A 25,547-nucleotide genomic window follows, 5' to 3' on the forward strand; every position below is an offset into this window, starting at 1 on the left:
GAAACAATTAAAAGGTCGGGCAAATCACTTAATCTTACCGTGCCTGAGGGTGTAATGCAAATACGGTGCCCATGTAAAGCGCTCCACTCCCCTCGGGTCCACAAAAAGAGTTACTGAAGGTGCACACAACTTGTGAGCGGGCAAAGTGCTCCAGTTCTGGTGGCCGAGTTGGCGCTACATACACTGCAGAAAGATTTGGGGGCAAAAAATGCATTCTCAGCGGCAGGGCTGCTTGGCTTCTCCGGTCGGCGGCGGCTGGGGACGGGCTTCTTGACTAGACGGGCGGGAGACACGAGGGCAGAACCTGGCAGGGGCAGGGCACAGGAGGGAATAAAAACAAGAAAAACGGCACTCACTGGCTGTTTGGGGAGGCGGCGGCTCCTCTCTACCGCGGGCAGGGCTGCTGGGCTTCTCCGGTCGGCGGCGGCTGGGGACGAGCTTCTTCTCCTTGCCGGGCAGGAGCGCGGGGAGACCTCCCGTCCGCTTCCTGCCTAGCCCACTCTACTTCCGGGTCGCGGCTATGATTTTCGGGTGTCCTGGGCTGCGGCGGTGCTGCGGCGGTAATGCGGGCTGATGAGGGGTAGGCTCCCTCTTTAATTTAAATAAACAGCGGGGTGAGCACCCGATGGGGGTATCCCCACGCCGGGACTTCTTCCGGCAGCGGCGGTGGTCGGGCAGAAAAGGCTGCCTCAAAGCTTCCGAAATTTTTCGGATTTGGGGGCGTGTTTTGCTGTCCTGAGTGACGGACGACGTCATGAGCTAAAGAACAGCAAAATTTACGCCCCCGAATCCGAAAAAGACGGGGCTTGTTTTGAGTGACTCACTTCTCTTCCAATGGATAGCCTCTGTTTAGGAAGCCAGCCAATGGAAGCGAACGGAGCTGAGAGGCGGGTCTAAACTGCCCTACTACACAACATAAGATCTCTTTACATCCGGTTTTGCCTTCGGCAAAACCGGATATACCTCGACCTAAAAAAGGAAAGAGAAAGAATAGAAGGCCCATAGAACAAAAAGGAATAAACAAAAACCCCTCCAACCCCCCACCCTGCACCCCTGCAGCTGGCTACGGCCTACCCCCCCTAGCAGTGTGCCTGTCGCCCCAAAAAAGAGTGCCCCGAATTATAGAAGATAAGAAAAAAGGTCCTAATCTATAACTACAATGAAAGTAGTGAGAAGCGGAGAGGAGCCCTCCACCAGTCCCCCGGCATCTCCCTCCCACAAGTTCTATATCAGCACAGGGTGTAGAGTCCAATAACAAGAACCATTACTATCAAACAGTTTTCAAGGCACATAGTCGGCATACTGTGCTATCAGGTAAATCAGCACGTCGCACATCCGTCTCAAACATCGGCTAGGAAACTATCAGTCTGTAATAGGCACCGTTCATCCCTGTCCCGTCTTATCTTTTCTGCCAATGCTCACCGAAGTATCAGCGCCCAATTCAATCTTTACGGGGAGTCGAAGTGCCCAGGCGGGCTTGAACAGCAGCACAGGAGCGTCGATTTGGTGCAACCGGACATCGGCCAGACCCCTCTCCCGTCGTTCCAGTGACCCCGGCCCGGCCCAAAAGCACATCTTCCACATGATATACAGCAGAGCAGGGCCGGGGAGGAAAGTCTCAATGTCCAACCACAGCTGGAGCGGCCCCCGGGTCACGGGAAGCATGGCTTGGGCCGAATACTCCCGTCGCGATTCCAATCCAAGGTCTACACGTCGTCTCAGGCATTCAAGATCATCAACAAGAGACGTCCCGGGAATAGGGGTCTCAAGCCCGCCAGTGTCGCTTAGGGCCGCCATCTTGTTTCAGCCGGGCATAGAATGAGGCATATCGCTGTATACCTGTTGACCAGCTGTTCTCGAGTGCCCCAGTGCAAACACGATCTCATCCACCTTACTACCCAGGATTCGGGCAGATTGCTCCAAGTTGTAACGCAGGGCAACAATAGCAGCCATAAGACCGCCATAGTGCAGGTCTCTTTCGTGCCCCCCCTCGATCGTGTCTCCCTTCTCCATACATCCACGATCACTTTGTGGCTCAGTCTCCTCGAGGCTGCACTCCGTCTTGCCCATTGTGTTCACGGGCAGGGCCACACTCATTCGGGGCCAAGTTGCATGCAGAGGGGCATCGGGCATCTTTTTACCGCCTTCGTGGCCGCCAAAACCAATATAGTGCAATAAACAACTGTCGATGAGAAAGCAGGCCCTGCTCGGTATTAGGTGAGCAGAAATTCGGGAGCCGCCCGCCGATAATGCGCAAGCCGTTTCCCAGCGGTGAACAATCAAGGCTCCTATGATCGTGCAATTCACACCAAGCACATTGTCAGGCATGCCTTGGAGTCGCACCCGTAGTCAACAGGATATGCGTTTCGGAAGTCGGCCGTTCCTCGCCACACATGATCCGACCGGCACCTCTTGGTCGCTGGCGCCCGCTGTTGTTCACTTGGTGACCAGCCTCACTATCTACTCGAGGCCCCGGTCACAGGGCTGCTGCGGGCCGCAAACTGTAGCTGTATGTTTCTCCCAATTTAAAGCAGGCGCAAGCCTCAGGATTTCGCCGTAGGTGGTCGGAGGTTTTCGTTTCCGCAATTACGCCGTTTCAGTGCAGGATTACAGGCAGGATGTGAGCGTGGGAGGAGATGGTCTTCAGAGCCGAGGGACTAGGCGGCCGTCACGGTCGCCATCTTGGCTCCTCGAAAAAGAGGAAGCTTTTTTTAATCATTTTGAGCAGGTGTATAAAGAAGATTTATCTCTGCGGGATAGCTCAATTCAAGCATGGCTAGAGCAATATTCAGTCTTGAGAATTGAGGAAAAGGCATCTAATAACTTAAATGGAAGCATAAGTCTGAAGGAAGTGGTCAGTGCAATTGAGTCGGGCAAGAGAGGTAAGGCACCAGGCCCGGATGGGTTGCCAGCAGATTTATATAGAACCCTAGCGCCAGCTATTGCCCCAGTCCTCTATAGGCTCTTCTCTTCTATCTTTGAGGAAGGAGAGAATATCCCTCCATCGTGGAATGAAGCAACTGTAGTCCTTATTCTCAAACCATCTGAATCAGCAGTGCAGTGTGATTCTTACAGGCCAATCTCTCTGCTAAACCTTGACTAGAAGATCCTTGCCAAGATTTTAGCAGAGAGATTAAATGGTGTTGCTGGTAATTTTTTGCACTGTAATCAGAAGGGATTTGTGAAAGGCCGGTCTATTCAGAACTTGACTCAAGCACTAGTGGGAGCAATTGATTTAGCATCTCTCTATAAGTTGCCTATGGCTATTATTACACTTGACGCCACTAAGGCGTTTGATCGCGTAAACTGGGCTTATCTAGCTAGAGTATTGGAGAGATGTAATCTGGGTAAAAAAATTTGTAGAGTCATCTCTTCTTTTTACCAACATCCCATAGCTAGAGTATTGGTTAATGGTAATCTTTCTGCACCCATAACTATTAAAAGAGGGACAAGACAGGGTTGCCCCCTTTCACCCCTGCTTTTTAACTTATATATTGAGTCTTTGGCGGAGAAAATCAGGCAAGACATGAATATTGCGCCCTTCAAATTTAGAAATTTGGAAAAAAAATGTCTCACTTTATGTAGACGATATGTTGATATATACTTCGGATCCAATACAGGCAATCCCATTAATCTATAGTGCAGCTACCCAGTTTGGTCAGATTTCTGGCTATCAGATTAACCAGTCAAATGCATGGTTTGGAATTTAGTAGTACATCTCCCTATTCTAAAACAAGAGATAAGATATCTAGGAATCCAAATTACCCAGGATATTGAACAATTAACGGACAGAAATCTTGAGAAAGTAAACAAAGAAATTGTTGATTCTTTAAAGGGCTGGTCTCTTCTTCCTCTCACACTAATTGGAAGAGTAAATATTATAAAAATGATGCTTCTGCCCAAATTAATATTTCTATTTCAGAATATCCCTCTATCATTCAAGGAAGATAAGCTAAGAAAAATCCAAGCTAAATGTAATTCTTTTGTATGGGCCTCAAAGGGTATCAGGATCTCATGGAAGAAACTGCGTAGGAAAAAAAGCAAAGGCGGTTTGTGTGCCCCAGACCTGAAGCTTTTATGCGTGGACTCGGTTACTTAAAGCAGGGATAATGCTTTTCAATTGCCCAGATGGATCAGAAGCAGCCACAATGTTCAAGGAAATGCTGACAGAAATCCAAGGGGATCACATGGTTTCTTATATAAGTATGGGGACCCGTGCTTCTTTAAAAAGGTCCGATTGAAGTTGCTGAGCGATATGGCTTTTACATGGGCCAGAGTAAGGAAATCTCTGCAATTTGCATACTATACAGCTATGGCTCCTATTTGGGAGTCCCTGTGTTCTCCAGAGTGGACTAAGGATATTCTCGCAAAGCCTTTGTCGACTGCTGACATAAAATATTGGCACCAGCTAATGCCCGATGGGTCGCTCTTATCCTGGGATGAGATCTCTATCCTGACTGATAACAACTTATCTAAGTTCAAATACCTCCAAATTAAGAGCTGGAGTCAGGCTGTGGGATCGGAAGTGGGAACAATAAACGTTTTGGAGAACCTGTTTCAAGGGAAGAGCAGGAAGATAAAGACAGCAACTCTGTATTGGACTATCCTGGAAGCAGAGGACGGCAATTTCATCTTGCCAGTTCACCTATGGGGAGACTAAATTTTGGACGCAGATCTAGAGGAGCTATGGCAAGTATCCTTTGACTTCTTACACACTACAGTATCTCCCACCAATTTAAAACGCAACCATCTCTTCTCTCTCCACAGAGTTTACTGGTCCCCTGCTAAGCTCTCTAAATTTTCGAAAGGTATTACCCCCTGCTGTCCAAAGTGTAAGCAGGAAAAAGCAGACGATCTCCATATGTTTTTAATATGTCCGGTCCTGTATGATTTCTGGTATGCGGTATCTGAAGGTATGGAAAACATGTTTAATTTCAATATCCAGGTTAGTATAACACTAATATTTTTCAGTATTTTTTCGAATTATTAATCACTTTCTCAAGATGTTAACAAGTTGTCGTTGTACTTAATTATACTCGCTCGCAGAGAAATCTGTAAATCCTGGTTAAAAGATACCGCACCCACCTATCTAGACTGAATTAATGCAATTAAACATACATTGAATCTAGATAGGGCTAACTGGAAAAGGAAAAAGCACTTTTGGATTCCGTGCATTGCCTGGTTGGATAAATTTTAAAACAAGGTCCAATGATTATGCCTTTTTGCAGAATAAAATACCCTAGGATCAGTTCCATGGCTGGCAAGTTAGATCAACTGAATTGACTTTTTCCTTATTAGGGTATCTGCAAAAAGCGCTTCCAACAAGATCTTCGGAGCTTATAACACAAACTGGGGTACATCTGCTGCGTAGTGGATGGTAGTGATTGAATGTACTTCGAGAATATCTTTTGGCGTATGAGGACAAAAAAAAAAAATCCATTTAAGGAAGATCCTCTTGAGGCCAATCTTAAGAGAAACACAAGTCAGGACCTGCAGAGCGTCTGTGATATATTGCCTCAGCGGGTCTTCTGTCCAACTTTCCTGCAAAACAATCAAATTCCTGACATTTGCAGCTCGAGACCTTGAAAATAAGGATGCAGCAAAATAGAATCTGGGAAAGATGGTCATATATTAGCTGGACATAGACCTTTCTTGTTGATTTTGGCACTCTCCCTTCATCCCTTTTCCTTTTACAGCAAGTACTTTTATCAGGGAAAGTAGAAGACCCACATGTGCTGCATTCTCAATTCTCTTTCTATCTCTCTGAACATTCCAAACTGAAAGAAGGCTAAGAGATGTTAATATCTTGCTAAAAACATAAAAAGATCAAAAGCACAAGCACTTTTAGCAAAAAGAGAGCACACCAATGTTTACATTACACCTAATAAGTAGTATAGTCAAACCTGACCATGTGAGCTCTGTAATGAAAACTTCTTCTAAAGAGCCGCACTTCAACAGACTAAAATGTGGCACAGTGCATGTGTTTTGCATAAAATAGCCAGAACACACGAACCACCACCCCCCCCCCCCCCCCCCCCCCCCCCCCAGTTCACTGGTCTGGACAACCCGAGAAGCAGCATGCAGCGTTGCTATACTGTGTAGTGGCAGTCGGCTGGGAAGCATTGGAGCCTGCCTTCGGAGGGGCACCCTCGGTTTGCACTGTCGGTCAGGATAAAGCGTGTAGTACCGATAGCTGTCCCCAAGGCACTCTCACGTACCTGTCAGGAGTCTCTCTCGGCACCGCTGGCTCTTTCAGCTTCTTTCCTATCCACTTTACACAAGTGCACACACGCCGGCCTCTCACAACAACGTCACCAGAGCAAAGAAGCGGGTCGCACAAAAATTACGTCATTCGCGTTTCCCATCACTATAGTTACGGCGGAATCTGACAGGTTACTCCTTTCGTACATTAGTCATCGCGAGGGCATCACCAAGACCTATTAGGAGGCCGCAGCAAAACGGGCAACACAAGGACGATGACGAAAAAGTATTTCCTTATTTTACAGAAATAGGATTGTTTCTAATTTTAAACCGATTAGGCTGAGCCTGTGACGTGGGGACACGTTTGTACTGAAAAAAACGACAATACAGCCATGCCAGCGACCCCCGATGCACAGTGAATTCTTCATTTTGACTTTGGGGATCCTTTTACGAACAAATCTTCTTACGAACAAGCCCTTGTGCTAGCCAGTCCTCTTTCTATTTCTACGGCTGCAGGAGTTTTCTTCATGTCTCTTTTCAGTGTTGTTGCCCTTCATGGCGGTGACCCTGTGCTCTTGCCACTGATAGCCTTGGAGTTAGAATGGGTGTTTCTGTGAGGCTGGCACCTCTCTGCCTACACCGCCGGGTTCTGGCGCTACCGCGGGGCACTGCCAGCCGGGCATCAGCCAGCTCAGCCCTGACCGGGTCTGCGGGGCAGGATGAAGCATACTGTCTGCAACTGGTCAGGTAATAGCGCCGTCTTTCTGGAGAGCCCGGTCCCTGCGTGCATTTGTTCGAGCCCGTGAGTGCCTAGATCCCAGAAGCTGAATGGAGAGATCCCAGCCCGAGTGCAGAAAGCCTGCTGAGCGCTCCACCTCTGCTGCCCCAACCCCTGTCTGCAGCTCATATAGTCCAGGATGTAGCTCAATTCCCCATATCTTAATCACTATGCCATCATCTCGAAACCTTCCCGCACAAGCACACAATTCAAATATTCCTCTACCTCGCTCCTCTTACGTAGAGCGCTATTATGCTGCCTAGTTGGTTGCAAAGTACTAGCCCTAATTGGAAATCAATGCCAACTCCCAGTTGCGCAGAGCTCTTAGCCCCCTCCAGTTGCCAGCCTTGCGCTTTAGGGCAGAGCTCAGAAACTTTAGTTCGGGAGGCCAGAGACGGATTATACGGAGTTGATAGTGGTGGTACTCTTACTCGGCCAGCCACCTCCAGGTACCAATAATGAGGCTACACTCTGTTTGGAAAAGGAAAGGCCACAGTTTATTGGCTGCTTTCGCTTACAAGCAATCCATCATATTTTGCTTTGTGCTCTACATTCAAAGCTATAGTAGGATATAGATACCTTCAAGGGATTTCGTTACTATATATTTCAGACAAAATTTCAAATAGTACTTAGCGGCCTTGTACAACTGGGGCTGATAGTGCAAAGCAACAACCGCAAATATTCAATCAATATACATAAGTCACTATAAGTGATCAAAAAAGAAGAGAGAGAAAAGGTGTGTATGAAAAAAGTTCGCATTTAATACTCAAAGTAGATTTGAAAAGGGTACAGAATAAATAACAATGTTATAGGAAGGATATTTCTAGAGTAACAATCAAAAGAAACCTCTCTATAACAATTGTGTACGCTTATCTGCCTATTTACAGTTAGTCTATTAGTTGAGCAGACAAAGCGTATGTGTCGATGTCTCGGTCTCTAATCTTGAATTGATGAGACCATCTTCAGGACATGTGAATCATATCTTGGAAACCCTGGTAGACTGGAGTCTTGTTGCCTTCAAAATAATAAATTCCTGGACTCTTGATGCCCTCAAGGCTTTATATTGGTGATTGACAAGGCTGCTTCGGATGCATGCTGTTACGCTGACTATCTGAGGATTTTCTATCCAGACCTTTCGTCTCCCATAAGGAACCAAATTAAAGTGGAAGACGCTCTGCGACATCTTTTTGCGCAGCTCACATTAGTCAATCACCAATATAAAGCCTTGAGGGCATCAAGAGTTCAGTCTACCAGGAATTAAATTAAAGTGGAAGACTCCCTGTGATATTTATTGCGCAGGCACCATTGATCGCCTTTTTAATCATCAATTTATTATTTTGAAGGCAACAAGACTCCAGTCTACCAGGGTTTCCAAGATATGATTCACATGTCCTGAAGATGGTCTCATCAATTCAAGATTAGAGACCGGGACGTCGACACATACGCTTTGTTTGCTCAACTAATAGACTAACTGTAAATAGGCAGATAAGCGTACACAGTTGTTATAGAGAGGTTTCTTTTGATTGTTACTCTTGAAATATCCTTCCTATAACATTATTTATTCTGTACCCTTTTCAAATCTACTTTGAGTATTAAATACAAACTTTTTTCATACACACCTTTTCTCTCTCTTCTATTTTGACCTCTTATAGTGACTTATGTATATTGATTGAATATTTGCGGTTGTTGCTTTGCACTATCGGCCCCAGTTGTACAAGGCTGCTAAGTACTATTTGAAATTTTGTCTGAAATATATAGTAACGAAATCCTTTGAAGGTATCTATACCCTACTATATCTCTTGCCCAAACCCTCAAGGGTAGATTGGGTTGCTCACTTTTTGGTCACTACATTCAAAGCAGCAGTTCTGATATTGTTTCCCAACCTGATCATCGTTCATTGGTAACACCTTTAATTAATCAAGCATACCCAGTAGTTAATTTGTTTCAGGAGGCCACTGCAGATTGCACCACACATTGTTACTGGCAGCGCTACCAATAATAGTAACAACACACCTCCTATCCATCACACTCTTACAAGTGTGACAATTCATTCTATTCAAGGTCCCCAAAGCTATAAGAATGACTTGATTAGCACGTATCAGTGATTGTTAATGCATATTACATTAATAAACAGCTGTTGTTGTGATTATAACCACATTTATCACACAGCACCATCAGGTGGAAGACTGTCACAAGTGCTGGTGCTAAGAATTAAGTGCTGTTGCAGAGCACCGGGAACTACCAGCTCAAATTTAGCACGGAGCATACTGGGTGGCCATTCACTTTCAATAGCTACCACTCAGTCAGGCACCCGCGTGACCTGTCCTTGCTGGTGGCCGTTCTTCAACGGTCACCATGTCAAAGAAACCATGCTTCATTACATTCAGTGAATCAGGCATGCCAGGTGGCGTTCACCTTAGGTAATTGAGCCTCAGTCAGCTGGGAGCACCGTGGGTTATTCACTTTCAGTGGCAGTGCTTCAACAGTCACAATGTTACAGCAGCCATGTTTAATTCACTTTGATCAAATCAGACATGCCTGCTGGTCATCAACTTGAATTCCGGTAGCCAAACCTCAGTCAGTCAGGCAGACATGGTGAACCTTCACCTCCTGTGGACGTGCTTCAAAATTTACCATCTTACACCTGCCATGTTTCATTCACCTTCAGTTAATCAGGCATACTAGGTGGCCATCCCCTTCTGGTAGCTGGGCCGCAGTCAATCGAACACACTGGGTGGATCTCAACTTCCAGCGGCCGTGCTTCACTCACCTTCACGTTGACCAGGCCTTCCATGTGGCCAGAACATGTCTTATTCCTCACCCAAGAAACCTTTGGCTCTAAAAGATAATAAAAAACTGTCAACATAAAGACCATGCCACAAAGGGATATCCCTTTAAAAGGACGAATTACCTGACCTGAGGGTAGCAGAGCAAATGGATGGTTTTGTATGTTAGATACCCTTTTCACTCTTATTTTGATTCACATACACTGAGCAGCAGCACTAAAAGTAGGTCATGAAGACAGCCGCTGCACTTATATGTGAGAATGACTAGGCTGAAATATGTCGTCCACATATTGAGACTAACTGTAGCTATATGTTTTTACTCTTAAATTGAGGGTCAGTGTGTGATCGTGAAAAGGGAGCGGAGTCATGAAATCTTAGTTTGACCGTCAACTTATAAATTTTTCTTTTTTTTAAATAAATTGTGCCACAAAAAATTGTCAAGAAGGACAAATGTAACAGTAAATCTCCTAAAGTGGATGACCGATTGGGGATAATTTACAATATCATTGAGGCTTAGTGGTCAGTATTTAAGCACCTGTTGAATGCTGTGCATCGAACCAAACTATGAGAATTAATCGAAATTAGCTATTATCAACAATGGAACAAAACAAAAACAAATTAAATGGTATTATATTCACTTTGTGTATATTAAATTCCAGACAAAGGTACACAAATTATTTTTTAAGGGGCACAGGAAAAGCAATAATCACAAATCTATCCAGTGTGTTGGTTGTACATAATAATAATTAATCCAAAGTACAAAGATAAAGTTTTCTTATTTTATACAGCGTAGTAATCTCTGTGGATTTGAACTAGAGAAGCAATATCATTAAAGAATAACAAAAACATAATGGCAGACTTATGACATATGTTTATAACATTACTAATGTTTATGATGTATAACATTTGGATTACTTTAAGGCCCAACAAAAATTAGGATTATGGTTTAACTTATCGGGCAACTGGCTTTTGTTGTGGTATCCTGCACAAGGCCTTCTCATCTTATTACCTTGAACTTTTTGAATTAGTGTTACATAATATTTAACAGATCACTTGTTGGGCACAAAAGGGATATATATATATATATATATATATATATATATATATATATATTTCAACATACATCATTTGATAGGAATGTGTGTGTATATATATATATGTGTGTGTGTGTGTGTATGAATAAATAAATATATATATGAAATCTGCATATAAATATATATACATTTGCTTAAAACCCCACAACCTCTCAACTCATACCCATCCTAAACTCTAAAATTACTCTTGACACCCAAAAACCCATACCAACCCTAAACCCTAAAATGTCCTTGCCACCCAAAAGCCCATACCCACCCTAAACCCTAAAATAACCCTTGCTGCCCAAAAACCCATATCCAACATAAAACCATCCTTCCAATCAAAAACCCATACCCACCCTAAACTCTAAAATTACTTTTGTGACAAAAAAACCCATACCCACTCTAAACCCTAAAATGACCCATGCCACCTATATATATTCACCAATAGTTGTCCCCAAAATGAGTCCGCACTCCATAGTCAGGTCGGTTACTTTCCGTTCATACTCCGGACCAAGCGGGTATCTTAGTCCAATTTACACCCCCCTCTCACTGCCGACGCGTTTCGGAGATTCTCTCTCCTTCTTCCCAGGCGTTTTGTGAATTAGAAGCACCACAACGCTGCCACAGTCCCTCATTATTTATCAGCGCTCCCACGTGACTTACAAGGCTTCCCTGATTCAAAAAGCTGGTGTGTACAAGTGGGGCATTGTGGTATCTGTGGTTTTTTCTTCTGTCCCTCCAGTGGGTATGTGACTGTTTCTTGAGTGTGCATTCAGGAGGCAGCCCTCCAGTGGGCTTATGGGCTGAGATGTCAGCTTGCATCGTGTTCGGATTACCTGGCTGAGCCCAAGGCATGTCGGAACCGTTCCCGCTGCCGGATGTCCTCGATTTCAGGATGGTGCGTAGACTCTACGGCTGAGACCGCCATTAAAAATCACCAATTGTTGTCCCCAAAATCAAGCTATCCTGGCTGAAGACGGCTGATAGCCAGAAACCGGTCCTAGGATGCTTGATTCCGGTCTAGGAAAGACATGGCTTGGCAGTTCGGGCTGGACTGTTCCCATGAGGCACAGGGTCAAGGCTGATTTGCATATGGCCATGTCTGACCTGGGGTGGTGTGGAGAGCAAAAAAACGATGGATTTAGGCCCAGATCTCTGTACTGGGGTGAATGTATGACATTGTTCTGCATTCTGTCCATCAATTGTTGTTTTTGCATGTAGCTAATTTAATAGCAAGCCTCAGGCTGAGGTGAAACGCGTCGGGTGTTACTGGCTTGCAAAATAAAGTCACTATAAAATTTAAATAATACCTCAAGTGAGTGTGTTCTTTATATGCTATTAAATTAGCCACAGCACTGATATATATATCATTATTCAAATTTCATTATAATATATTTTATATATTCACACTCCAATCTAATTTAAGGAACATTTCAGAGAGCATATCTTTTAGGATATAGAATGTTCCCGTTTTGGTTGATCTGTGAGAAAGTAGTGAAATCAGCATCAACGTTTTGGTTTCCTAGTGTACTAAAAATGCAAGACCATCCTTAGGACTAACTGCATATGGTGTTTGTTGGAGACCCCCTATTAAGTTTTGGATGGAGGGACACCAACAATTATGTGTACGTCAGAATAACTACACTTCTAATAGTGAGGGTGTTGGCACGGCAAACTTGGAATATCTCTTGTGTATCACTACAAATGCAGGTGTAATAATTAAAAATTGTGTAGGCAAATGGTGACAAAAATAGTAAACATGCACTGACTAAAAACATACCGTCCTCCCTGGGAGAGAAATGGATAGCGGTTGATTTATTAAGCGGTGAGCGAAAATCGGCCCCAGAATGGTGCATGACATTGATGCAGTCGGTATATAATCAAGAAAAGTCTGTACTCAATAACCCAATTAGTGTAGCAACTTGTTGAAATGTCCTGAATTGCTCGAAGAGCTAGGCATTGTCTAAGATCATTAGTAAATGATTATTAGGATCTAATCTCATTGTATAATCAAATCAGACAATATCCTGTCCATTCACTCACCTCTGATGCTGTTTCACTTTTTCCACCTTCACTGTGGGGCCGTGACTCAAACACATAGTCACAGGGTTCCTGTGTTTTTAGGTCTCGCCTGTCGATGCGCATGCGCATCGAGCAAGCGAGAGTATTGGGACTTATCCACTCTTTCCCCAACTTGCAAGGAATCGTGGCGATTCCTTGCAGTGCCCGTGACTTTTAAGCTCAATGCGCATGCGCATTGAGCTTAAAAGCGCGTGCACATCAGTTCCCTCAGCCACTCCAGGCCCCTGCTGCTTTCACACCTCCCCGCTCCGCCCCCTCCCCTGCCCGCCGTGTCGCATTTCTCCTCCCCCCTCCCCTTCTCTCTCTTCCCTCTGTCTTGCTTCTCCAGCACACCCGGCCTCACTTCTCCTCCCCCTAATTACACTTCTTTCACTGCCGCCAGGCTGCTGTCACTTAATCTCCCCACTGCCCCACCCCCATTAGTGTCCTAACTACACTTCCAAGTCTCGCTACCTAGCCGCCTCCTCTCTATCCCTCTCTCTCCGTTCTTTTCCCATCTCTCCGTCCTCCCCTCTCCTTTTCTCAATATTCTTCTTTTCATACTTGTTCTTCTCTCCCATCCTGCGCTGCTCTTTCTCTCTCAAGCTTGCACAGAATGGCGGTGGCGGTGGCTCCATTTCTGTCGGGTTTAATTCATGTGGGGCATGAGTACCTCTTTCCCGTTTTCGCAGCTGAATTATCTTTGTCAGGGCCCTTTGGCTTTAAGTCTGACCGTGATCAGTGTTGCTGCCGTCATCTGCAAAATAAATCATTTTTCGTCCGAGTTCCAGGCTGACTGTGATGAATCCGCTATGTCACAGGGACCCGTAAATGTGGCTTTATGTGTGCTCTTTCTCTCTCAAGCTTGCACAGAATGGCGGTGGCTCCATTTCTGTCGGGTTTAATTCATGTGGGGCATGAGTACCTCTTTCCCGTTTTCGCAGCTGAATTATCTTTGTCAGGGCCCTTTGGCTTTAAGTCTGACCGTGATCAGTGTTGCTGCCGTCATCTGCAAAATAAATCATTTTTCGTCCGAGTTCCAGGCTGACTGTGATGAATCCGCTATGTCACAGGGACCCGTAAATGTGGCTTTATGTGTGCTCTTTCTCTCTCAAGCTTGCACAGATTGGCGGTGGCGGTGGCTCCATTTCTGTCGGGTTTAATTCATGTGGGGCATGAGTACCTCTTTCCCGTTTTCGCAGCTGAATTATCTTTGTCAGGGCCCTTTGGCTTTAAGTCTGACCGTGATCAGTGTTGCTGCCGTCATCTGCAAAATAAATCATTTTTCGTCCGAGTTCCAGGCTGACTGTGATGAATCTGCTATGTCACAGGGACCCGTAAATGTGGCTTTATGTGGCTCTACATTTTGTGCAGTGGGAGCACAAACATGAACATGAACCCAGTTATGCAGTGCCAGTAAAAATAATTGTGGCCCAAAAACACAGAAGCCCGAATCCGGGTGAATGCTGTTACGTGTACAAGCTCACCCACCCACACATTAACACTTAATGCGCGGGTCACATTCAGTGTTATTACATTATTGCCAGGAGAAAGGGCTTTTCATTGGCTCAGACTACTTGTCATAATGACGTAAAAAAGTAGAAGGCAAGCTAATAAACATTATATTATAATCTGCACATATACTATATGTCCATTCAGGTTCTTTAAAAACTGAAATGTTTCTAATCCGTGCGCATGTATATTTTGTGAAATGCAGGTTATTCAGATGGCGATTTTCTGAAATCAATCCAGCGCTCTCCTTATCCTTCGTTATCTCGCACGTGCTGAGGCACCACCCACGCCCCCACCCGGGCTCGGCCTTGCACAATTAACAAAACAAGGGAGTACTGGATTCCCCTCCCTTCGCCTCTGCTGACCATCTTTTATTCAGTACAATGGTGCACATGGGCTCTGCATGCAAGCCATGTTCATTTTAGGCTTCTCAGCGCTTGGCAGTCTGCATGGCAGGTAGAGTTTTTATAGTTTGTAATTCCTGATGACTATTTGGTAACAAAGCATTACTAAAGTTAAACTTGGACACCCTTCTTCTGCATGTGTTATTTCACGCGTGGCCTTGTCCTGTGACTGGTGCTGGGGTAGGCTGAGGAGGGATCCCATTTGGCAGTGAAGCAGCGAGGCAGGCCATGAGCGATGTTGTGTTTCCTCTGATGCACCGAGGGGGCTTTTAAAGCCTTCTAACGGCCCTTCTCACCCTCACTCACCCTCAACACCTCACCCTCAACCTCAACCCCTCACCCTCACCCTCACTCACCCTTACTCTCACTCACCCTCACTCACCCTCAACCACTCACCCTCACCCACCCTCACCCTCACTCACCCTCACTCACCCTCAACCCCTCACACTCACTCACCCTCACCCTCACTCACCCTCAACTCCTCACCCTCACTCACCCTCACCCTCCCTCAACCCCTCACCCTCACTCACCCTCAACCCCTCACCCTCCCTCACTCACCCTCACTCAGCCTCAACTACTCTCTCACCCTCAACCCCTCACCCTAACTCACCCTCACCCTCACTCACCCTCACCCTCACTCACCCTCACCCTCACTCACCCTCACCCTCACTCACCCTCACCCTCACTCACCCTCACCCTCACTCACCCTCAACACCTCACTCACCCTCACCCTCTACACCTCACCCTCAACCTCAACCCCTCACCCTCACTCACCCTCACTCTCACTCACCCTCAACCCCTCACCCTCACTCACCCTCACTCACCCTCAACCACTCACCCTCACTCACCCTCACCCACCCTCACCCTCACTCACCCTCAACCCCTCACACTCACTCACCCTCACCCTCACTCACCCTCAACTCCTCACCCTCACTCACCCTCAACTCCTCACCCTCACTCACCCTCACTCACCCTCACCCACCCTCACCCTCCCTCAACCCCTCACCCACCCTCAACCCCTCACCCTCACCCTCAAACCTTCACCCTCAACCCCTCACTCACCCTCACTCAGCCTCAACTACTCTCACTCACCCTCAACCCCTCACCCTAACTCACCCTCACTCACCCTCAACACCTCACTCACCCTCACCCCCTCAACCTCAACCCCTCACCCTCACTCACCCTCACACTCACCCTCACTCACCCTCACACTCACCCTCACTCACCCTCACTCACCCTCACCCTCACTCTCACTCACCCTCACTCACCCTCACTCACCCTCAACCCCTCACCCTCACTCACCCTCACTCACCCTCAACCCCTCACCCTCACTCACCCTCACCCACCCTCACCCTCACCCACCCTCACCCTCACTCACCCTCAACCCCTCACCCTCACACAGTGCAATAGGTCTCAGACCATTTCAGTTAGAGCTTTAAGAAATGTTTATGGCTTTTTTTATTTGTAATTCTTTAGCATTGGCTACAGGAAACAAAAATGCTAAACATTTACAAAAAAACCCCATAAACAATTCTAAAAGCACTAACTCTAATGGTGCGAGACCTATTGCATTTCCAATGCTTGTTTGTTTTTAGATCTCGGCTAGGCAGCGCATGCGCTGTCTCGTCAAGAGATGCTGTATACACTATAGTGGGGGAAGCTCCGCCCACTTTCTGGCCATATGTTTGATTGGATGCAATCATAAATTCTGCATTATGATTGGTTTTTGGTTTGTTAGTATCGTCTCCTGACGGCCATGTCGTCATTTTTATTCTTCCGAGGCTATCAGCCCCTTTACTTAAAAAAAACGCTTTGTTCCCCTGCCTCTCCCCGTTCCCTCCTGCAGTCCCTAACTTCTTGGACCACAACCAGCCCTCCACCCCTCCCGCTCCTGCCTTCTTTGATGCACGCACTTCCGTTGAAAATGCAATAGGTCTCCCGTAAATACAAGTCCTATTGCATTTTCAATGCTTGTTTGACTTGTGATTGATGGATAAATGTGCACTATATTTTGCCTGACCTGTCCTAATAAAATGCGTAATACAAACGTCTCTTTCAATGTATCCCGAACTGTTCACCGTAGGCATGCCTCTGGAACTTTTGAGCCTTCATGAAGGGTGACATTGAGTGATATTGGCAAATGACACAAATAAAATCACGAAGACAACATTTTTTGGAAGCGATGAAGGCTTCCTAAGAGGGTTCCCCCCTTAAAGTCTATGGGGAAACATTGCGCTTGTTTGGAGGTGGGAGATAAGCGGGTGACACTTCCCAGTATGCACTTTGAATGCACAGAACATATACAATAATCGTTTGTAGAATTAGCTCGGCTGCACATTTCTTTTTATTTTATTTACCTCCAAAATATGTTTCTAGTTGAAGGATACCCTTGCCTTTTCTCGTGAAAAAATTTATGTATTCAACACTTTCTCCTCAACTATTGCCAGGGCCTCAAGTGGGATGAAAAAACTCTGGGTCTCTCAAAGAGGCGTGGCAAATGGACTTAAAGGCGTGGCTTAAATACACATAAGCTAAAAATTTGAGCTTAGCATAGTGTGTCACCCGACTGGTATTTTGCTTTTTCTGTCATTGCATTCAGATGTATGATACAACAAGTAACATTATACCTACAACAAGCCTGGAGTCAGACTATTGGCTTTTCCAATGGTTGTTAGTTGCATGAAATAAATAAGCAAAAACTTTGTTTTTTTTGTATATAATATTGAAAATGCTTCAATTCTGAAACAATTTGTGAAACTGTGAAAGAACTAAAACGAGTCTCTTTGAAGTTACATCAAAGGCAGTGAAGGGTGATATTGCTGTAGAGTTAAGTTTTTGTTTTTTTTCTCAATGAGGGCGAGGGCAAAAATGGAGAGCCCACCGGCAGGACCCGACCCACTTAAAGCCCTGCTCATTGTACCACCTCTACCTATTGAAGGTAGGTGTATGCTTAGAAGCACGAAACGTTAAGAAACTCAATGGCACCTTTTGTGAAAGTGCATATAGCTACAACGTTGTGGGTGCACACGTCTTGGCATTGCCACTTCCATTGAGAACACTGGTTTTCCTCACCACACTCATATTTATCACTGCTGAACTCTTTAACGCATAGAAGTCATTCCACAGAAGTAGGTGCTATCTGCCGTTGAAAAAAATCACAGACCCTGATTTTGTGAATTAGAATCTTTTATAGATGCTATTTTCATGACCAGGATCATTTACTTAGGTGCACTAAAAGTTTGAAGAATTCGCACCTATTTGATTTAGCACGATAATTCTTTTCCTGATCAATGGGTTATGCTTTCCTCGTCACCTCCTCGGAGTTGACAGTAAATGGTTGATTACAAACGAGCACTGAAGGGCAGAGATATTCAAACAAGGGCTGATTACAAAAAGAAACAAGCATTTACAATGCAATGGTCTCGGCATTATTAAAAGGTAGAGCTATTGGCATTGCTCATGACATTTTTTTTTTTAAATCATAAATAAATGGCATTGTCCGATTGTGTGCGCGGGGAAGCAAGCACTCCCCCTAGACTTATGCTGCACCTGCTGTGTTAGAGGGAAGCTCACCAGCTACTGCCAAAGCTATGCTTTTGAACTGCTTGTGTTAGTCAATAGTGGTAAAGCCTACTCGCAATATAAAGCCCAAATTAATGATCTTTTGGAGTGCATGCTTTTAATGGCGCTCTCTACTGAAAATCCAATCTTCCAGCCTATGCAAATTGTCCTTTAAAATGTGGGGTCCACCTCTAGCAGAAACTGCAAGCACATCCTAGGCGCCAGAATTTCAGGATTTCACATACTTGCAGCTCAGGGCTGTAAATCGTGCGAAATCGACAACCTATTAATGGAACTTCTCTCACTCAGGCTCCGAGGCAGGTGAGGTGGAGAGTAGGTGAGGCGAGGCACAGGCTCCGAGGCAGGTGAGGTGGGGCTGAGGGGAGGCTAGAGGTACCCAAGACGTAGAGGGGTGGAACAGACTGAGGCAGGTGGGGTCCGAGGGCAGGAGAGGGGTGGGTGGAGGTAGAGGGGTGGTACAGACGGTGAGGCAGGCAAACACATGGCAGGAGCGGGGTGGGTGGAGGTACATGGTACGGTGGAAACTGTGAAGCAAGTGTATATAGGGTAAGATTTTTTGGGTGGAAGTAAAGGGGTGGGCCAGACAGTGAGGGTATATGAGGTCAGTTAAAAAAAAAGACAGCGCAAGCAAGACCTAAAAGACGTACAGCAACTTCATCACAGTCTGGCTTACTTCACTCAATCGAAAATCTCACGAATGTCAGACTTTACAATAATTAGTAGCATGAATGAAAAGAGCTGGGGGGAAAAGCTGTCACACTAAGCCAATGTAGCCCCCCCCATAAGGTCTAAAATCAAATATCACCTGCACATTGGTAATCTTACTATTGGTTACTTTCATACAAAACCACTCTCCCACAAACTGTTTCTCGGGCACACTGTAGACGCTGACGGCATTGTAACAGTGAGTCCAGCAAATAATTGTGTACCCAGCAAATGGTTATATATTATTAACCCCATGAAGAAATCTGTCTCATATTATAACTGCCAAACAAGATAAAGCAATCGTTCCAGGCACACGTTCAATTGACGTCCATTTGCTCGCTCCTACGACAGCAAAATTACATTTTAAAGCGAGAGCAGGATTATGCACGACTCTGACAAGATCCAGAGCCTATCACACTGCGTTTAGGCAACTTTGCCAATAAAAAAACGCCGCTTAAAATAATAAGCACTTGTCTCGGTCCAAGGTTTAGACACTGAACGGTCTCAAAGGTGCACGATCATTCATTTCACACCGCGGTCAAGATGTTTAATACCAGTTTCCGACGCTTATAACACGAGTGTGGACACTATCAGTGAGATCTTGATTTACTTTAACCAAATTTGTAACGTATGGTTTCTATTCATTTAATGCTATCATATGTGTCTACGTCACCTATGAGGACTTGGATAATCTAAATATTTCATATGAACTTTTTCGGCCGCATGTCGATAGTCCTCGTATAGGGTGGGGACTTAAAGATCAGCAGAGAGAGGCAAACGTGTGCTAAAAGCATTAGGATGTAATCATCCCCGAACGCAGTAGGGAGGAACAGACAGGCTGCCACTGCCTGCGAAGCTTGGGTGATTGGGAAGGCTACGGTCAAGATGAGGGAGGCTAAAGTCAGAGGAGATCTACTTGGACAGTGGTTACCTGTCCTCGTTCTTTCCTTTCTGTTTCTTCCCCATGGCGGCGGCGCTGTTGGCTTCTCGTGCTCTCTACCCGGCTTGCGCTATTATGGTTTGTGGTCTCTCTGCCCTCAACCCACGGCCCGGCACAGCCACACTGCACATATGGTAAGGAGGAAGCCGATAACTGCGCATGAGCCTCAGCGTCTCCGGTGCGTGCTGATGACGGAACCGGGAATCCAGCGCTAGCTGAGACAGATAGAGCGTCCTCCGCTCAAATGCTGACCGCGGTGTATGCCCTACGCTGGAGCCCCGTTTCTTATGACTTTAGAAGATAAACCAGGCAGGGAAAGAACAGAAGGAACGAGCCGTGTGCACGTGCGCACCTAGCTCAGGTTTCGTCAAAATCCTGCGACAATGCGTGCGTGGTGCAAGTGCTGTGACAGTGTTTGAATTGAAACAGTAAAGGATCGAGGTCTCGAGATGACTAGATTGTGTCGCCATGTTTGGTGAGGCAAGTGCGCATACCATTTCCAACTAAATTGGGTTTTCTGTTAAGCCGTGGCAGGGCCGTTGTCTACAATTTGAACAGGTTAAAGTTGTGCAATACCAGTGCTGGCATAGTATACTGGGCAGCAGGTAACTGGTACACCTCCGAAAGCTTTTCACAGAGGTTGACGGCTGTGCCTGGCTTTTAAGAGCCTGCTTCTCTCCGTCACATGACACTGACCAACTCGAGATGAAGCTATAACAAGCATTATCATAACTCGTACCATGATGCGGGTATCTGCTCTGAAATGCACACACGAGCGGGAGGGGGGCGGGAAACACACACACGGACAGCAAAAATACACGGAGAGCGGGAGGGGGGGCGGGAAACAAACAGGGGGCGGGAAACACACACGGACAGCGAAAATACACGGCGAGCGGGAGGGGGGCGGGAAACAGACGCTCTGAAATGCACACACGAGCGGGAGGGGGCGGGAAACACACGCACGGACAGCAAAAATACACGGAGAGCGGGAGGGGGCGGGAAACAAACAGGGGGCGGGAAACACACACACGGACAGCGAAAATACACGGCGAGCGGGAGGGGGGCGGGAAACAGACGCTCTGAAATGCACACACGAGCGGGAGGGGGCGGGAAACACACACACGGACAGCAAAAATACACGGAGAGCGGGAGGGGACGGGAAACAAACAGGGGGCGGGAAACACACACACGGACAGCGAAAATACACGGAGAGCGGGAGGGGGGCGGGAAACAGACAGGGGGAAGAAGGCACGGAGGGAAACAGCCACGATCTTACCTTCACTGCGAAGGATCGAAAATGGCGGACACAAGCTCCGAGATTTTTTCAGATTTGGGGGCGTGGTTTTGATGTTCTGAGTGACGGACAACGTCACTGTCTAAAGAACATCAAAAATTACGCCCCCAAATCCGAAAAGGACGGAGCTTGTTTGGAGTGACGCATCTCTCCTCCAATGGCTGGCCTCCGTTTAGGAAGCCAGCCAATGAAGGAGAGATGGGGCACGGAGGCGGGACCTTCGCCGCTACTCAGACTCATTAAATCTCCGGCCTAAGACTGCGCAAGCGCAGCCTTTTAGGCCTTCGACCTAAACAGATAAATACGCACCAACAGAATGCTGTGATGCATGGGTGCAGATTTCTGAAATTTCGGAATTCGCAATAGTTCCCAAGAGTGTTCATGGAAATATGCAAATGTCCCCATGAGTTCTCTTTAAAAATGTTTTCGAGTTCTCACTTGCATTTATGTGAAATGCCATCTGAATGCAGTTGTTCATGGAGTACATCCGTGCGGGTGAAAACGCCTAAAGGTTTGAGCTATTACACATATTTTTCCTTTTTTCTCCATGTAGTAAATATTTGTCCTCTTTCTATCCACTGATTTTCCCGGTGTACGAGGCAGTCACTATTGCTTGAAACCTACTTGGTCCCACCCTTCATAAGAGTCATGCTCTGGCTGTGTCCTGGGTTGGAATGGCTCATGAAGATATTTGTGACTACTCAGTACTCAGATACCAATTACTTTGTCAGCGATCTCAAAGGTTTCAGGTTATCTCCACTCAGGAGCGCTCATGCCTCTTTGGGAGCTAATGTCGGCCCTGTATTACATTAGTGTGCTGTGTGTAAATTTACTTCCAAGTGATATTTTATTTTTAACCTTTACACCCTTAAATATAGACTTTTGCATGTATGTCATGAACCTCATATATACTTCAAAAGCATATTTTTAAGATGCATATATTTGCAGAATGTGCCTATTTCAGGCTTATACTTGACCCTAAACTTTTTGATGGTGTTTCACTCACAGATAAATTAACTGCAACCCCTGGTTAAACAACCTCACAATAAGCAGTTTACAAAATAAGCAGGGGAGGAAGAGGACAGGGCAGAAGTCACTTAAAAGATGAACTCCACATTGAACCCATCGTCACAGTTGGCTTTACAGTATCTGTGAGAGCAATGGGCTTCATGGCAGCCTCGCTCAAAATAGGAAAAACTAAGTGGTTGTCCTCGGTCTGAAGAGGACCAACCACATCACTCCAGCTTGCCAAGGGGTATAAGCCAAGCGTCCATTTACGTTTGAAAACCTATACCTGTTTGCAATGCTTTGGATGGCTGTCCTCTGGATTACCACTCAAAGTTACCTCCGTACATTCTGACCTGATGTCTTTGGTGGCTGCAATTGGGGCTGTCTCAGTACTCTGGTTGGCTGGGAAGGGAAACATTCACTACAACGCAGTCATTACATTGCACGTCTTTTACAAAGCAGCTGCCTTTACATCGCTTGCCATTACAACGCTCGCCATTACAACGCATGCCGTTACAACTCATTATGAGGTAAGTAAAGGAGATTTTTTAGTTTTAGGGTGGGTATGGGTTTTGGGGTAGATGGGAATAGTAATTTTTACCCCTACATTATCAAGCACTTTCCCTACTGTTGCACTCACTGGAGTGGGGATAGTAATTATTACCCCTACACTGTCCAACACTTACCCTACTGTTGCACTCACTGGAGTGGGAATAGTAATTTTTACCCCTACACTATCCAACACCTAGACGACTGTTGCGTAAAAGTATTATGCGTTGTAATGGAATGCGTTGTAACAGTAGTTTTAAAAAATGTGTGGTAATGGCATGCGTTGTAAAATCATGCAAAGTAATGGTAGTTGTGATGTAAAAACCGCATTGTAAAAGCATGCGTTGTAATTGTTTGCGTTGCAACGTCACATATTCGCTGGGAATCTGGATTGAGAGGGGTCCTGGAGGTTGTTGTGTTCCAGGTGTCGGTGAGTTACTGATTGATTGCCTTTTTGAAAACCTTCTCTGGAAAGAGGAGCACTGAGATGGCCCCTTAGTTATTCAGTTCTGCTGGGTCAGCAGATGGTTTCTTCAGGAGGGTCCTGCTTCAGCATGTCTCCTCTCCTCACTGAAGGAGGTCCAGCTGATGGAGGCTTTCCGTACTTTCTTTAGTTTGTTGTCAGTCGTCTTGCTCCGGAGGTTGAAGATGTGGTGGGGACGGGGGTCGGTCGTTGCTCCAGAGTGTACGGAGTTCTTGATGGAGATTGTGGCTTGAGTTGTGAGATGGTCCCACCCCGTGAGCAGGTGTTCAGGGTTTGTGTTTGTGGGTGTGAGCAGGCTGATGAAGTCAGCGGCGAGGGGTTGGGGTTTGAAGTTTTCGTAGATGGCTGAGATCTTGTCATGGAAGAAGTCCTCCAGGGTGTCACACGGTTCTTGGGAAGGGGTGATGTTGTTCTCTGTGGTAGTGAGATTAGACAATTCCTTTAGGATGGTGAAGAACTCACTCCTTGCTGTGGTTTGTACTGGCTTCTATGTGGTCTGCTAGGGCGTTCTTCTTTGGGTTGGGTGTTGTGCCTGGGAGGTGGAAGTTGAGTGGGCTATTCCACTGGTCTTCTGATATCTTTTTCCAGTCTCTGTGCATGGAGCTGGCGGGCATGGTACCAGCGTTGGTAGGTCTTGAAATGGTGAAGTGGACACTGTAGTGGTCGGTCCAGGTGAGCTGTGAGGCGCGGTTGTACTTGACTCTGTCGCTGTTTGTGAAAATGGGGTTGAGGGCTTGTTCTGCGATGTGGGTGGGGTCGGTGACATGTTTCTTGAGGGCAATATTGCTCATGCTTTCCAGGAGGTCGGTTTTGCTGGTGTCACTGGGGTCGTTGAAGTGGAAGTTAAGATCCCCTAGGAAGATGTACTGCTTGAAGTCAATGGAGATCGGGGTGATGTGGTCAGGGATGACGTTGCAGAAGCTGGGGCATGGTCCTGGTGGTCTGTAGATGAGGGAGCCTCTGATGGTGCTTTTTCCGTCTGTGTGAAGTTGGAACTTGAGATGCTCCATCATCGGGGTCGAGTCATCTGTGGGTGTTGTGCAGCAGATGGTGTCCTTGTAGGTGATGGTACCTCCACCTCTTTGTTTGTTCGTCCAGGTGTGTAATCTTGTAGCCTTTGGGTGTTGCGATGGCGATGTCTGGTGCAGATGCGGGGTTCACCAGGTCTTTGTGAGGAAGATGACATCCGGGGTGAGGGATGAGATCAGGCCCCAGATCGCTATGTCGAGTAAAACAAAATTATCACCAAATAAAATCAACAACCAAACTTTTGCAGCTCTATGTTTGTATGAGAAAAACACAATATCAACAACAAATATATATGAAAACAAGCATTGGCATAGCCAATAGGTCTCGCTTTTGAGACCTTATAAGTATTTAGTTATGCAGCACAATATCCTTGGTGCAACAACATCAACTGTTACATGGCTAAACACTTAGGTCCCAAAGGCTAGACCCCTTGGCTATGCCAATGCTTGTGTAGCATGATTTTGGGTTTGCCCCTTAACCTATCAAAAGTTTCTAAAAATGAGGTGTTGTGTTTGCACATAGTGGAAGGCCCTTCACAAGGGTTGACTAGTCCTCTTCCAGTTGCTTATTTTTGTATTTGGTTGTTAAACCAGCGCCAGGACCCCTGGAACCCGCGAACGCCACGACGACTGACACCGCCACGATGCCAGAACCCTCCACGCACTCCACACTGGACGATCACACACCTGCTTCCTGGCCGCCCCGAAGGGCACCCACGGAGCTTTTAACTGCCGGAACTGCAGCTTCACAAGAATCCGCCCCACCATGCTGCCAACCAGGAAAATACCCAACCACCTCAGGTGCATCCTTCTCAACACCCGCTCCGCCCGTAAACACGCCGCTGAACTCTGGGACCTACTCGACTTAACCTCCCCAGACTTCGCCTTCCTGACGGAGACCTGGTTAAACCCCACCTCGGCACCAGACATAGCCATAGCCGTCCCGGAAGGCTACAAGATCACCCGCAGGGACCACACCAACGGAGCAGGAGGAGGAATCCACATCATCCACAGGAACACTCTGAGTCTCAACCAACACCGACGACACTCTCAGCACCGCCGAACACCTGCACTTCCAGATCCACACCGACCCCAACACCACCCTCAGAGGAATCCTTATCTACAGACCCCCAGGACCC

The 25,547-nt window shown here is 46.3% G+C and overlaps 2 protein-coding genes across 3 annotated transcripts in view; one reads left to right on the forward strand and one right to left on the reverse strand.

Moving 5' to 3' along the window:
* Positions 1-6,475, reverse strand: part of INTS8 (integrator complex subunit 8) — a 793,677-nt gene extending 787,202 nt beyond the window's left edge. Inside the window, exon 1 of the mRNA XM_086966019.1 lies at positions 6,219-6,475. The gene's annotated coding sequence lies outside the window, so the exon portion shown is untranslated. The remainder of the gene's footprint in view (positions 1-6,218) is intronic.
* The window catches only part of NDUFAF6 (NADH:ubiquinone oxidoreductase complex assembly factor 6), a 121,021-nt gene continuing 101,872 nt past the window's right edge, over positions 6,399-25,547 (forward strand). Inside the window, exon 1 of one of the 2 annotated variants that reach the window (XM_086966021.1) lies at positions 6,399-6,948. In XM_086966021.1, the coding sequence (XP_086822147.1) occupies positions 6,803-6,948 (146 nt within the window). In that variant the 5' untranslated portion in view covers positions 6,399-6,802. The remainder of the gene's footprint in view (positions 6,949-25,547) is intronic. The other variant, XM_086966022.1, reaches the window with a different exon arrangement.

Source organism: Lissotriton vulgaris, chromosome 4_1, assembly GCF_964263255.1.
Source record: "Lissotriton vulgaris chromosome 4_1, aLisVul1.2, whole genome shotgun sequence".
Taxonomy (NCBI): domain Eukaryota; kingdom Metazoa; phylum Chordata; class Amphibia; order Caudata; family Salamandridae; genus Lissotriton; species Lissotriton vulgaris.